At 42.2% G+C, this 14,994-nt stretch overlaps 1 protein-coding gene across 1 annotated transcript in view; it reads right to left on the bottom strand.

Moving 5' to 3' along the window:
• LOC139564871 (corticotropin-releasing factor receptor 1-like) overlaps window positions 1-14,994 on the bottom strand; it is a 160,579-nt gene that overhangs the window by 92,065 nt on the left and 53,520 nt on the right. The window contains exon 2 of the mRNA XM_071384708.1: window positions 11,213-11,300. Within this exon, the coding sequence (XP_071240809.1) occupies window positions 11,213-11,300 (88 nt within the window). The remainder of the gene's footprint in view (window positions 1-11,212; window positions 11,301-14,994) is intronic.

Raw genomic sequence — 14,994 nt, 5'->3', positions numbered from 1 at the left:
AATACAGTGCCACTGACACGGCCCACTACCAAAACCTGTGGGCTCTCCTTCACTGCAGCCGAGGTGAGTAAAACATTTAAACGTGTTAACCCTCGCAAGGCTGCAGGCCCAGACGGCATTCCCAGCCGCGTCCTCAGAGCATGCGCAGACCAGCTGGCTGGTGTGTTTACGGACATATTCAATCAATCCTTAGCCCAGTCTGCTGTTCCCACATGCTTCAAGAGGGCCACCATTGTTCCTGTTCCCAAGAAAGCTAAGGTAACTGAGCTAAACGACTACCGCCCCGTAGCACTCACTTCCGTCATCATGAAGTGCTTTGAGAGACTAGTCAAGGACCATATCACCTCCACCCTACCGGACACCCTAGACCCACTCCAATTTGCTTACCGACCCAATAGGTCCACAGACGACGCAATCGCAACCACACTGCACACTGCCCTAACCCATCTGGACAAGAGGAATACCTATGTGAGAATGCTGTTCATCGACTACAGCTCAGCATTTAACACCATAGTACCCTCCAAACTCGTCATCAAGCTCGAGACCCTGGGCCTCGACCCCGCCCTGTGCAACTGGGTCCTGGACTTCCTGACGGGCCGCCCCCAGGTGGTGAGGGTAGGTAACAACATCTCCACCCCGCTGATCCTCAACACTGGGGCCCCACAAGGGTGCGTTCTGAGCCCTCTCCTGTACTCCCTGTTCACCCACGACTGCGTGGCCATGCACGCCTCCAACTCAATCATCAAGTTTGCGGACGACACTACAGTGGTAGGCTTGATTACCAACAACGACGAGACGGCCTACAGGGAGGAGGTGAGGGCCCTCGGAGTGTGGTGTCAGGAAAATAACCTCACACTCAACGTCAACAAAACAAAGGAGATGATTGTGGACTTCAGGAAACAGCAGAGGGAGCTCCCCCCTATCCACATCGACGGGTCAGTAGTGGAGAAGGTGGAAAGTTTTAAGTTCCTCGGTGTACACATCACGGACAAACTGAATTGGTCCACCCACACAGACAGCGTTGTGAAGAAGGCGCAGCAGCGCCTCTTCAACCTCAGGAGGCTGAAGAAATTCGGCTTGTCACCAAAAGCACTCACAAACTTCTACAGATGCACAATCGAGAGCATCCTGTCGGGCTGTATCACCGCCTGGTACGGAAACTGCTCCGCACACAACCGTAAGGCTCTCCAGAGGGTAGTGAGGTCGGCAGAACGCATCACCCGGGGCAAACTACCTGCCCTCCAGGACACCTACACCACCCGATGTCACAGGAAGGCCATAAAGATCATCAAGGACAACAACCACCCAAGCCACTACCTGTTCACCCCGCTATCATCCAGAAGGCGAGGTCAGTACAGGTGCATCCAAGCAGGGACCGAGAGACTGAAAAACAGCTTCTATCTCAAGGCCATCAGACTGTTAAACAGCCACCACTAACATTTAGCGGCCGCTGCCAACAAACTGACTCAGCTCCAGCCACCTTAAAAATGGGAATTGATGGAAATTATGTAAAAATGTACCACCAGCCACTTTAAACAATGCCACCTAATATAATGTTTACATACCCTACATTACACATCTCTTATGTATATGTATATACTGTACTCTATATCATCTACTGCATCTTGCCATCTTATGTAATACATGGACCACTAGCCACTTTAAACTATGCCACTTTATGTTTACATACCCTACAGTACTCATCTCATAGGTATATACCGTACTCTATACCATCTACTGCACCTTGCCTATGCCGTCTGTACCATCACTCATTCATATATCTTTATGTACATATTCTTTATCCCTTTACACTTGCGTGTATAAGGTAGTAGTTGCGGAATTGTTAGGTTAGATTACTTGTTGTTATTACTGCATTGTCGGAACTAGAAGCACAAGCATTTCGCTACACTCGCATTAACATCTGCTAACCATGTGTATGTGACTAATAAATTTGATTTGATTTGATTTGAGTGTACACTTCACACTGGTCTCAAAAACTCTATCAAGAAATCAAATATCACACATCTACTAGAGACAGGCGCCACTCCTCAGTGCACTGGTGGTACTGTTGCCTCTAAACCAGCTACCATAACAATAGCCAACAGCATACCATCCTGCATCCCTCTGCTGGCTTGCCTCTGAAGCTAAGCAGATTTGGTCCTGGTCAGTCCTGGATGGGAGACCAGCTCCTGCTAAAAGTGGTGTTGGAGGACCAATGGGAGGCACTCTTTCCAACTGGTCTAAACTAAATTATCTCAATACCCCAGGACAGTTATTGAGGATATTGCCCTGTGTAGGGTGCTGTCTTTCAGATGGGATGTTAAAACCTCTTTGGGCTAGGGGGCAGTATTCGGAAGTTTGGATGACTGACGTGCCCAAAGTAAACTGCCTGTTACTCAGGACCAGAAGCTAGGATAAGCATATACTTGGTAGCGTTGTTTAGAAAACACTCGGAAGGTTCTAAACCTGTTAAAATAATGTCTTTGAGTATAACAGAACTGATATGGCAGGCAAAAACCCAAGGAGAATCTATCTGGATTTTACTTTTTTTAAGTCACAGGCTAGTTCAATGCTAGTCTATGGGATATTCAAAATAATTCCTCCCAGATTGCAGTTCCTATGGCTTCGCTAGATGTCAACAGTCTTTAGAAAGGGTTTCAGGCTTGTTTTTTGAAAAAAAGTAGTAGTTTTTCTAAGGTGTCCCTCGTTAGGACTCCAGTCTTGTGGCGCGAGTGAATGAGGGCGTGTAATTCGTTATTTTTCTCCGGTATTGAACATACTACATTCCGTCTTAAATTTGATCATTTATTTACATATTAGGGTACCTGAGGATTGATTAGAAATGTTGTTTGACTTGTCTGGACGAAGTTTACCGGTAACTTTTGGGATTCCTTTGTCTGCACGTTGAACGAGTGGAACGGGTGGATTACTGAATCAAACGCACCAACCAAACTGACTTTTTTGGGATATATAGAAGGACTTTATCGAACAAAACAACCATTTTTTGTGTAGCTGGGTCCCTTGGAATTGCAAACAGAGGAAGATCTTCAAAGGTAAGTGATTTATTTTATCGCTATTTCTGATTTTTGTAACGCCTCTTCTGGTTAGATTTTTTTTTTTTAATGCTGGTGTATGCGGGGCACTGTCCTCAGATAATTGCATGGTATGCTTTCGCCGTAAAGCCTTTTTGAAATCTGACAACGCGGTTGGATTAACAACAAGTTAAGCTTTTAAACGATGTAAGACACTTGTATTTTGATGAATGTTTAATATTACGATTTTTTATTTTGAATTTCGCGCTCTGCAATTTCACCGGATGTTGTCGAGGTGGGACGCTAGCAGAACACCTAGCCCACAGGTGTCCTGACTCTCTGTGGTCATTAAAGATCCCATGGCAATTATTGTAAGAGTAGTGGTGTTAACCCGGTGTTCTGGCTAAATTCCCAATCTGGCCATCATGGCCACCTAATTATCCCCAGCTTGTAACACTTCCCCAGGTTGTTGCTGTGAATGTGTTCTCAGTCAACTTTCCTGGTTATAAAAAAACATACCACTCACATAAATGCTGTGCTCACGCTCCAGGAATTAGTCCACGCATTCATTCATGTGACGAGTTAACCCACACACACGTTCCAGTGATTCATGTCACCGTGATGCAATTTGACAAGTTTATTGCTCAATTAATAAACCATGACTCATGCAAACCGCAGATGTTAGAAACAGAGCCTAAAACAGTTGCAATCATCTTTTTACACCATTTCAAGTACAATCAAGCTTTTTGTTCTCAATAATTGGCTTACTGTGATGATTGATGGACAGGCAGGCTAGGCAGTACCGCTCTCTCTCTCTCCCACACACTGAAAGGTATTAGTAACTGTGTGATGAGTACAGGATAAGCTCTGTAGATAAGAGATCTACCCAGCTAGAATGTAGGAGCTACTTACGGTAGTCATTTCGGATTTTTTTTAAAGAGGGGCGTTCAATACTACAACCAATTCAACAACTTGTTGGTGTAATAGCATTGATAAATCTTGGCCTTCAGTGGCCCATTAAGGGGAGACAGACATTGATTCAGGAAATCTGAGATGAGATGTTAATCACCGTTTGATCTGCATACTTTCCCTAAGCTTCCCTCTGTTTAATGGGCACACATATCAGAGATGGATGGAGCCAGGGAGGGAGAGAGAGAGACAGAGAGTACTCTCTTGACATGTGGAAGGAAGTAAACATCCTCTACTGCAGATAGCAGGATATATGGTGAGCATTGGTGGGAAGGAAAATCCATAGGAAAACATGCTCTGAATTTTGAGAATGAAATGACAAAGCCTATAGAATAAACAACCAGTTATACAATTATGGGGGCTGTTTAATATCTTTCTGGATGTATTAAGTTTACACAGCAGCAAGTAATAATGTGAGGGGGCCGCTGTAAATAACCCCATTGAAAGTTTACTGTTGAATAGTCACCATGGAAACAGAACTGCACAACCCCCCCACCCCCCAACCCACAAGTTTGATATGTCAACGATATGCCAGCCAGCCATCACCCTTCAATGCGCCGACTTCTAAACAGCAGTTCTTAGAACAGTTTATTGAAGTGGGCTGAGACGAAGTCGATGATTTCTCTCTGCGTTAATTGCTGGTCTATTAGATCCTGAGTGTCCTTTCTCAGCACCTGCAACAACCGTAATTATAAGCCACTACCACCACGTAACACCTCCTTTCTCTGCGCATCATAATTTATCACAGTATCTTCTCTTTCTAGGTCAAAGGGGTGCTCATAAAGCCTTTGGATCAAAAGGATATGCATTATTCTTGCTTTTTACAAAGCTGTTCACTGCAACCAAATAGTGGCTAACGTGTGTCTCGTCCTTCGATATCCCTTCAAAATCACGTATAGCTAATTAAAGAGCTAATTAAAGAGCTGTGTGTGTATGTGTGTGTGCGTGCGTGTTACTGAAACATTGCTCGCTGGCCTAACTGCCACAAAGCGTTAATTGCACACAAGCTTATTTGAGCCTTAAAGGAAGAAAAAAATTGCTTATTGCATTAGTAGTGAATGGCTTCCATCCAATTAGCAGGCTTATTCAAGGGAGACAACATCAACACTGCAGCTTCATCAGCAATTTTGCACAGATATACTATATTTCTGCATCAACGTAAACTGCTGAACTGGCTATAACCCAAAGTTAAGGTAGCAGAGAAATACTTTCAGCAATAATACATTATTAAAATATTGAGCTATATTGTATGCAAACATTTATTTTATTATATTATTTTATGCTAATACAATTACTCATAGAAATAGATTTTGTTTAACAAGTAATACATTTTTTGTATATCCCCAAGCACACATCAAAATCCACAAATAATATTTGAATTGGCCACAAAATCAACATTTCGCAATGGCCATCTCAGTCTCCGAACTTGAAACTCAATGAAAACGGGTGGTTTGAATTGTAGCGGGCGGTCCAAAAGCGCAGACGAAGGGTACCAAGGATCTAGAAGGAGTTTGTATGGAGAAGGATTATGTATGGAGGAATGGTCTAAGCTGTGTGTTCTCTAACTCATACAACAGCCCAGTGCCGTCATCTTCACAAGGTGCGGTATTGAAAATAGGGGGGGTCAATAATTTTGACCTCTACGTTTTGAAAAAAAAAATAGATATTACTTGTTAAACAAAACATCTTTCTCTGAGCAATTGTATTAGTATAAAATAATATAATTTCCCACCATTTTTTGTATATCAGTATTTCAATTATATCTTTTATACAGTCATTTTTGCGCATCTTTTCAAGGGTGTCAAGAATTTTAGAACCCCAATGTATTTGCATAGTTTATTTGCAAAGCTTTAGTCTTGTCAGAGATGGGCAGTATTTCACATTTTATATTTTGCTTTTTGTATTACACTGGGCTGAACTACACACCAAAGTATTTTCTAACAAGATACTTTCTAAATCTGTCATTTCTATTTTCAAAATACTTTTCTATACCATTTTTTATATAGCTGTTCACATTTTTGTTGTCCCCTTTCACCCTACATTGGTATCAAAAGTCTGATAGCAGACACTCTTAGTGCTAAATGAGCTAAATGTATTCAGAAAGTATTCAAACCCCTTCTGTTACATTTCAGCCTTATTCTGAAATGGATTAAATAACTTTTTTTTCTCGTCAATCTACACTCAATACCCCATAACGACAAAGTGAAAACATTTTTTTTTAAATGTTTGGAAATTTATTAAATATTAAAAACAGAAATACCTTATTTACATAAGTATTCAGACCCTTTGCTATGAGACTCAAAATTGAACTCAGGTGCATCCTGTTTCTACAACTGATTGGAGTCCACCTGTGGTAAATTCAATTGATTGGGCATGATTTGGAAAGGCACACATCTGTCTATATAAGGTCCCACAGTTGACAGTGCATGTCAGAGCAAAAACCAAGCTATGAGGTCGAAGGAATTGTCCGTAGAGCTCCGAGACAGGATTGTGTCGAGGCAAAGATATGGGGAAGGGTACCGCAGCGTTGAAGATCTCCAAGAACACAGTGGCCTCCTTCATTCTTAAATAAAATAAGTTTGGAACCCCCAAAACTCTTCCTAGACTCGGCCGCCCGGCCAGACTAAGCATTAGGAGGAGAAGAGCTTTGGTCAAGAACCCGATGATCACTCTGACAGAGCTCCAGATTCCACTTTGGAGATGGGAGAACCTTCCAGAAGGACAACCATCTCTACAGCACTCCACCATTCAGGCCTTTATGGCAGAGTGGCCAGACGGAAGCCACTCCTCAGTAAAAGGCACATGACAGCCCGCTTGGAGTTTGCCAAAAGGCATTTAAAGGACTCTCTGACCATGAGAAACAAGATTCTCTGGTTTGATGAAACCAAGATTGAACTCTACGGCTTGAATGCCAAGCATCACATTTGGAGGAAACCTGGCACCATCCCGACGGTGATGCATGGTGGTGGCAGCATCATGCTGTGGGGATGTTTTTTAGCGGCAGAGACTGGGAGACTAGTCAGGATTGACGGAAAGATGAACGTAGCAAAGTACAGAGAGATCTTTCATGAAAACCTGCTCCAGAGCGCTCAGGACCTCAGACTAGAGCAACAGAACAACGACCCTAAGCACACAGCCAAGACAATGCAAGAGTGGCTTCGGGACAAGTCTCTGAATGTCCTTGAGTGGCCCAGCCAGAGCCCGGACTTGAACCCGATCGAACATCTCTGGAAAGACCTTTAAATCGCTTTGCCGCGATGCTCCCCATGCAACCTGACAGAGCTTGAGAGGATCTGCAGAAAACAATGGGAGAAACTCCCCAAATACAGGTGTGCAAAGCTTGTAGCATCATACCCAAAAAGACTGGAGGTTGTAATCGCTGCCAAAGGTCCTTCAACAAAGTACTGAGGAAAGGGTCTGAATACCCCCCCCCCCAAAAAAAATTGCTTTGTCATTATGTGTGTAGATAGATGAGGATTTTGTATACTTTTTTTAATCCATTTTAGAATAAGCCCGTGGCGTTACAAAATGTGGAAAAAGTCAAGGGGTCTGAATACTTTCCGAATGCACTGTATATCTAAAACATTCTTATTGAAACTAGGCCTATGACAATGTGCTTTGCAGTTGTTACTTTTCACATATACCTTTACATTTTGGTCATTTAGCAGACACTCTTATCCAGAGTAAAAGTGCATTCAACAAATCACAGTCATAGTAAGTAAGAAGTTTCTGTTACTGAGAATGTTGTTGGTGTTCGGCTGGCTACTTGCAAATGTACTTTTATATGTTAAAATACATAATACATGTATTTTAATTAAATACAATACTTTGCAAAAGAATGTTATATTTTATTTTGATACATTGGTTTTTAGGGTATTTTGGAGTAGTATTTTGTCATTGTAATTTGTCATTCATGCCCATCCCTAAGATGTGTTTTCCCCTTTCATGTGGAAGTTGAAAAGACAAGGAAACAACATCTCTGATGGCTGACAGAGGTGAACAAGGCAGACTATGTTCCCGTTCGTTATGTGTCATCTCAGAACTTTTCATTGTTGATTTCCCAAGAGTTCTCTAGAAGAAGGTGGTGACCTCATGACATGAGAATGACAGTTGAAGAAAGAAAACGTTAAAAAAAATGTCTTTGTAAACTCCAAATCCAGCAATATTTCTGACCTTTACCTCTGAAAAACACACAAAATAACCTATCCTCTGTGCTGGCTGACAATTTCATTTAAAAATGTATGATGAAGTGTAGAGAAAATATATTTGGCATCCTTTCTCAGTAACCATCTTTTAACAGACTGGGTAAAAGGGAATCAAAGAAGTGACAAAAAATAAAGATTCACATTGAATCCCATTTTAAACACCATCATGGTGAGTGAGAGATATGGATGATTTCATCCTTGATATGACTAGATAATGTGCTTGACATGATTTTCTCAATGCTCCGATGATTAAGCTCTTCACCTTTCATAGCCCTCTGTATAGCCAACTGTACACCTGTCTGAAGGTTTGTGCTACAGGTCAAACTGTTGTTTCATTACAGGTCAAATGAGTCTAGAATCTTGTCAGTCAAACCCTCATAATGTTGGAAGCTATAAAGACTATGAAGTGTGCTCTATAACCTGACATCTCTTCCCCATGCAGTCTCTGATCACTTAGAGATAATCCATCATCATAGATCTTATCGAATCTGAGCTCCACCAATGTCCTCAAACACACTGCGTTTACACATACAGCACAAAGCAACCGCTCTACATAATCTTTTTGATTGGCCTTTGAAGTGAAAGTGAGGGGTGAAGGGTGCGAGGGGTGGGAGGACTAATCCTTATGGAAAAGAATATGCAATCATCACAGACTACTCCTAGATTGATACTGAGGGTAACTGAGGTGCAACTCTAAGTCCCATCACAGACGATTAGACAGTCTTGATAAACTGTTCATGCAAAAAGATCCCACAGCCTATGGAAATCTCCTGCTCACACCTTTGTCATGTAGTCAAGTCAACTTCAGACAATGCCTGTGTCCGAAATGGCACCCTAATAATTTTATAGTGCTCTAATTTTGACCCTATTCCTTGTATTTTAAAATGTAACCTTTATTTAACTAAGCAAGTCAGTTAAGAACAAATTCTTATTTACAATGACGGCCTAACCCGGACGACGCTGGGCCAATTGTGTGCCGCCCTATGGGACTCCCAATCACGGTCAGATGTGGTACAGCCTGGATTCAAACCAGGTACTGTAGTGACGCCTCTGAGATGCAGTGCCTTAGACCGCTGCACCACTTGAGAGCCCATATACTGTTATGCACTACTTTATCCAGAGCTCTATGGGCCCTAGTCAAAATTAGTGTACTTTAAAGCCAATAGGATGCCATTGAAGACACATCCAATGCCTTTTTATAACTGAAGGGTGAACTGTGATTTGTGATTGGCCAATTGAACCATCTGGGAACAATAAGAATGGCACTACTGACAGAGGTAATAGCACATCTCACAACAACCTCTTCTATCTGAAAGCAGAGCGGGGTACTTTCATCTCATCACAATTTCATCTCGGAGTGTCTTCCTTTCACCTCAACACAATTTCATCTGAAATATCTCAAGTGCTCTCTGACCAAAGCTACTGTACTGTATATTGTATAGCTCACTCTAGGAAAGTCTTAAAGAGCAACTAGACATAAAAAATGAAATAAAAAAAATAATATATATATTTCTCTGGTTGACAATGGCCTATGTTGCATCGATAATAGTCAGAAACATTGATAATTGTTAAAAACATGTACTACAAAGTGTAAATAGCATAATTATGGTCATAAAGTCAGTATCTTCCAAAATGGAGATTTGCGAGATTTATAGAAGCTGTTGGGTTTTGATTTTGATCATGCCTACTTGCCCATTCACACAGATGGTAACGCCAAGGGAGAATTGTCATGCACGGAGAAACAGCTATGCTGATCGCGCTCAATCTAATCATACGATAGAACCCACAGGCAGTGACAGACCTGCCCACATTACAGAGTGCCTGGGACTTGTTACACATAAGACAACACGTCGCCAATGTTATGTTGAAAGACCACTTGGCCCCTAAACTTATTGTGTGGCAACTTGCTGATGTGTTTGATAGTAATCACTCGAGTCTGCCACTGTTTTGGGCAAAATTACAAATGAAGACAATGCGCACATGCATACCAACTGCCATGATTCAATATTCAAAAATTCAGAACCCATTAGCGAGCATCTTGTGTCCCACCGCAGCATGTTTTGTAACATGATTCCCTATGAAACACTGCCAGACAGACATACACTCTGGTAATAGATAATGAGAAAGTTGTAAAAACTCAAAGACACCAAAGCACTTTGCCACTCGCGAGTGACTTGATAAGCTTTTGCTTGATAAGCTGATTTTGCTAACTATGCTAAGTGCCTTCTAGCTACTAGCTAGCTTTATTGACAACCACAGAGATGGAATTAGCTAGTGATTTTATGCACTGATAAACAGTGTGTACTGTAGCTGGTGCTTTATTTTACGATAGTTCGACAGCTTGCTGAAGTTGTAGACATGTTCTCAGAAATCAGTCTCGAGCGTAGTAGCACTGCAGTGCACTTCTAGTTTCCATGCAACAACAAAAAAATACTTGAGAAATACTGCACCAGACACCTTAGCTAGATGTCAAATTGCGCGACTAAGACCTCCTCGGCAAAACTTTTAAGTTAATTATATATTTCTTGATTTATCTTATTTAATTCAGACTATACTGAGGGAATTTTTTTGCTACTGTGACTCAATAAGGACAAACAAAAATAACTACCAAGGTAGAATATAGTGAACATACAAGACCCAAATCTTATTTTTCTTAATGAGCAGCAGAAAAACATGCAGAATCAGTTCAGCCCCCCCATTCAAAAAAAATTATATTTGAAAGCTTTGTGTCATCATAGGTGATTGGGACTGTAGAGTGCACATGGACTTCGATTGGGAACACATTCTTTCCCAATTGCATTCCTGTTTTCCACTGATGCTGTGGACTGACCAATAATGACTGTTGTTGCCTATGTACAGTATTCCACCCGTGCCTATTCAGTGATGGGAAGAACTCAGAATGAGTTCAACTCCCTATTTAACATGATAGACCATCAAAAATGTTCCTCCACCATATTCCCCGCCCACATAGAAAACCGTCCTTATACGATTGGAGGAGGGCCTCACCAGTGAGATTGGTGGACAGCAGTAGCAGTGTATCACAGGTCAGGTCAGCCGTTGTCCCGGAAATCACCACAGCCCAGATGGTCAACACCTGAACAGGAAAAGAGAAAACAAGTCTCGTCAGTCTATTTCTGGAACTGGGGTAAAACCAATTGTTATACATAAGTTTAATAATACTGATGTGAATTTCACTGTCGACTTGAGACGAGGGAAACATAGGCCGACACTGTATCTAGTGTCTAGTGTCTAGCATCAGTCAGCCTACCTCCCACACAAAAGGCTGACAATATCCCCAAGCTCCCAATAGTGCCCTTCTATGCTGTTCACTGAATTAAAAAATGATGTTAATCAAATTCATTGACTATCAGACATACTCTCAGTCTCAGCATCATAAAATACTGCATTCATTTCATATGTTGGTTTTATGCACATATTTTACATTTGTGGCATGCACATGTTATTTATATACATTATTTCCCTATAAGGTTCCCTGATGTACAGTATGATGAACAAGCAGCATAGTTATAACTTTCAGGACTTGTTCCATTGAACCTGAAGTACAAACATGAATGTAAATTATGTCATGTAGGCTATAAAGAATATATTCCCATGTATTGCACCCTTTCCCTTCTGAATACCCTGGCTATTTACATACCTAGGGAAACGCATGCAGTAGATACATAAATATCTCTATAGGCCAGGAATCATACACTAGATTCAGCCGCAGGCTGATTTGTTCTTGAGCGAATGGTCAGGGGGCCGGAAGATAATTACAAATCATTTGTAGACTGCAAATTGTCCGTAAGAAGCCCAAACATATATGATATTTGACTAAAACACAATCATTTTAAACCTTGCTTACATTTGTATACAATAACATATACAGGTAGCTGCCAAAATAATGGAAACACCAGTAAACGAGGGATACAAAGTATATTGTATATCTGAGATGGTACCCCAGGAGATGGCTGCTGTTTAAAGGGCTCCTTACCAATTGTGCTATTGTGTGTGTTTTTTCACGTTATTTGTAACTTATTTTGTACATAATGTTTCTGCCACCGTCTCTTATGACTGAAAAGAGCTTCTGGATATCAGGACAGCAATTACTGGACAAAGATTATTTCTTTAACGAGCCGGACGCGAAGGATTTACTTTAGCCCCCCGACATGGCCTAAATCCCCGTCATTCGCATGAAGAAGAGAGGGAGATATTGGAGACGTAGGTCGGGGTGCCTTGTAAGGAGCCATCAGTGAGTGAGTAATCTGCATCTACTAACGCGACATTAAAAACTGTAATATCTTATGTTTCACCGAGTCGTGGCTGAACGACTACATGAATAACATGCAGTTGGCTGGGCTTTCGGTGCATCGGCAAGATAGTACACCTGCTTCGGTGAGACATGGGGTGGCGGTCTGTGTCTATTTGTAAATAACAGCTTCCGCACAAAATCGAATATTAAGGAAGTCTCGAGGTTTTGATCGCCTGAGGTAGAGTATCTCATGATAAGCTGTAGAACAAAATATTTACCAAGAGACACAGAGACACGTAGAAAGTTCTCCCTCGCCCTCCATTTGACAAATCTGACCATAACTCTATCCTCCTGATTCCTGCTTACAAGCAAAAACTAAAGCAGGTTATACCAGTGACGGATTACCAGGATGTTTACGCCGAGCATGCGCTGACCAACTGGCAAGTCACTTCACTGACATTTTCAACCTGTCCCTGACCGAGTCTGATATACCAACATGTTTCAAGCAGACCACCATAGTCCTTCATCCTCAACACAGGGGTCCCTCAGTAATGTGTGTTTAATCCCCTCCTGTACTCCCTCTTCACCAATGATTGCATGGCCAAGGACGACTCCAACACCATCATTAAGTTTGCCGATGGCACAACAGTGGTGGGCCTGATCCCCAATAATGATGAGACAGTCTATAGGGAGGAGGTCAGAGACCTGGCAGTGTGTTGCCAAGATGACAACCTTTCCCTCAACGTGATCAAGACAAAGGAGGTGATTGTGGACTACAGGAAAAGGAGGACTGAGCATGCACCCATTCTCAGCAATGGGGCTGTAGTGGAGCAGTTTGAAAGTTTAATGTTCCTTGGTGTCCACATCACCAATGACCTATCATTGTCCAAACACACCAAGACAGTCGTGAAGAGGGCATGACAAAACCTATTCCCCCTCGGGAGACTGAAAAGATTTGGTATGGGTTCTCAGATCCTCAAAAAGTTCTACAACTGCACCACCAAGAGCATCCTGACTGGTTGCATCACCCCCTGGTATGGCAACTGCTCAGTCTCTGACCGCAAGGCACTACAGAGGGTAGTGGGTACAGCCCAGTACATCACTGGGGCCAAGCTTACTGCCATCCAGGACCTCTATACCAGGCAGTGTCAGAGAAGGCCCTAAAAATTGCCAAAGACTCCAGCCACCCTAGTCATAGACTGTTCTCTCTGCTGCCGGCACAGCAAGCGGTACCGGAGCGCCAAGTCTAGGTCCAAAAGGCTTCAGCTTCTACCCCCAAGCCATACGACTCCTGAACAGGTAATCAAATGGCTACCCGGACTATTCGCAATTTAATTTTTTATTTATTTTAAAACTTGTTTATTTGAGTAAATACTTTCTTAAAACCATATCTTTATTAACTGCATTGTTGGTTAAGGGCTTGTAAGCACTTCACTGTAAGATCTACACCTGTTGTATTCGGCACGTGACAAATAACATTTATTTGATTTGATTGAAAGTAGGTTCTTCCACACAGGTGTGGTTCCTGAGTTAACTAAGCAATTATCATCCCATTATGTATAAACACGCTGGGCAGGCCATTGTTTTGAATACCATGGCTATGGGAACACAATAGGGAGTCAATGGCCCAATCCACGGGGCACGAGTGGTCACTGAATGGTTTGATGAGCACGAAAACGATGTAAACCATATGCCATGGTCTTCTCAGTCACCAGATCTCAACCCAATTGAACACTTGAGTTTCTGGAGCGGCGCCTGAGACAGCGTTTTCCACCACCGTCAACAAAATACCAAATGATGGTGGAAGAATGGTGAATGGTGAATCCCTTCACGAGAGTTCCAGACACTTGTCAAGGTGCAGTGAAGCTGTTATGGCTTGTGGTGGCCCACCATTCCATTAAGACACTTTATGATTCCTTTTTTCTTTTTAGTTTTGGAAGCAGACGACACAGTTCTGTATATACATCTGGCCCTTCTTTGGACACTGTGTTAGCAAACCTCCAAACGAGCTTCAATGCCATACAACACTCCTTCCATGGCCTCCAACTGCTTTTAAATACTAGTAAAACTAAATGCATGCTCTTCAACCGATTGCTGCCTGCACCCGCCCGCCCGACTAGCATCACTACTCTGGACGGTTCTGACTTAGAATATGTGGACAACTACAAATACCTAGGTGTCTGGTTAGACTGTAAACTCTCCTTCCAGACTCATATTAACATTAAGCATCTCCAATCCAAAATTAAATCTAGAATCGGCTTATTATTTTGCAACAAAGCCTCCTTCACTCATGTTGCCAAACATACCCTCATAAAACTGACTATCCTACCGATCCTTGACTTCGACGATGTCATTTACAAAATAGCCTCCAACAGTCTACTCAGCAAATTGGATGTAGTCTATCACAGTGCCATCCGTTTGTCACCAAAGCCCCATATACTACCCACCACTGCGAACTGTATGCTCTCGTTGGCTGGCTCTCGCTACATATTCATCGCCAATCCCAATGTCTCCAGGTCATCTATAAGTCTTTGTT

The sequence above is a fragment of the Salvelinus alpinus genome, chromosome 36 (genome assembly GCF_045679555.1).
Source record: "Salvelinus alpinus chromosome 36, SLU_Salpinus.1, whole genome shotgun sequence".
NCBI lineage: Eukaryota > Metazoa > Chordata > Actinopteri > Salmoniformes > Salmonidae > Salvelinus > Salvelinus alpinus.
The sequence above is the reverse complement of the archived record's forward strand: the minus strand, read 5'-3'. Positions and strand labels throughout refer to the sequence as shown.